The 689-nt window shown below is 42.8% G+C and overlaps 1 protein-coding gene across 1 annotated transcript; it reads left to right on the top strand.

The window, feature by feature from the left end:
• Positions 1 to 213: 213 nt before the first annotated feature.
• T265_12330 (hypothetical protein) lies at positions 214 to 477 on the top strand (the record flags this gene model as incomplete). Its single annotated transcript, XM_009179744.1, has 1 exon — positions 214 to 477. One exon carries the CDS (start codon positions 214 to 216, stop codon positions 475 to 477), a length of 264 nt encoding a protein of 87 aa, XP_009178008.1.
• Positions 478 to 689: the final 212 nt, after the last annotated feature.

Raw genomic sequence — 689 nt, forward strand, 5'->3', positions numbered from 1 at the left:
CCAGACCATATATTTAATTAGATTTTCGGGTATTGTGTTCTATATCTCATTCAGGTATTCGTGCATCTATAAAGCTAATCACTGATGTATTTTATGGCCAAACGTGTTCATAAACGAAAAAATGGATTATTATTGTCTCCCGGCTAATTAAAGTTTAGAGGCATTGCATCATATCCCCAGGTCACTTTGCACTTCCGGACTGGCCTTTGAGACATGTTCATGTCAGTTGTGGCTTTGTTTATATTAGCAACCACATTGATCCTCTTACTCATTGTCCTAATGCGAAATCGATCCCTGACACCACTACTGAAATGGTTGCAAAGACATTTGCGAAATGCTGAGTACTATTGTTCGGAATTGATGCAACCATCATCACTCGATGTTGATCTCGGTTTGCTTCCAAGTTCTCCTGCAGACTGCAAGCGGAAAGTGACCACTTCAACTACTGCCGCGTCGAATGATTCTACCACCAACTGAAAACTGCTATCACGACGTCGTTCTTCAGTACAACTTACTCGGAGTAATTACGAAATCGCACAACACGTAAAGTAAGTTTTGGGCAGCTCACCTGTGGGACTCGCATTTGGTGCTACCATCAGTTTGGCGGCAGAGATAGTGCTAAAATCACTTGACTCATGTCAACTAAAATTCGCATCCTTCGTGCACCGGTTGAAGCATCCTGCGCGCCA

The sequence above is a fragment of the Opisthorchis viverrini genome (genome assembly GCF_000715545.1).
Source record: "Opisthorchis viverrini unplaced genomic scaffold opera_v5_7030, whole genome shotgun sequence".
Taxonomy (NCBI): Eukaryota; Metazoa; Platyhelminthes; class Trematoda; order Opisthorchiida; family Opisthorchiidae; genus Opisthorchis; species Opisthorchis viverrini.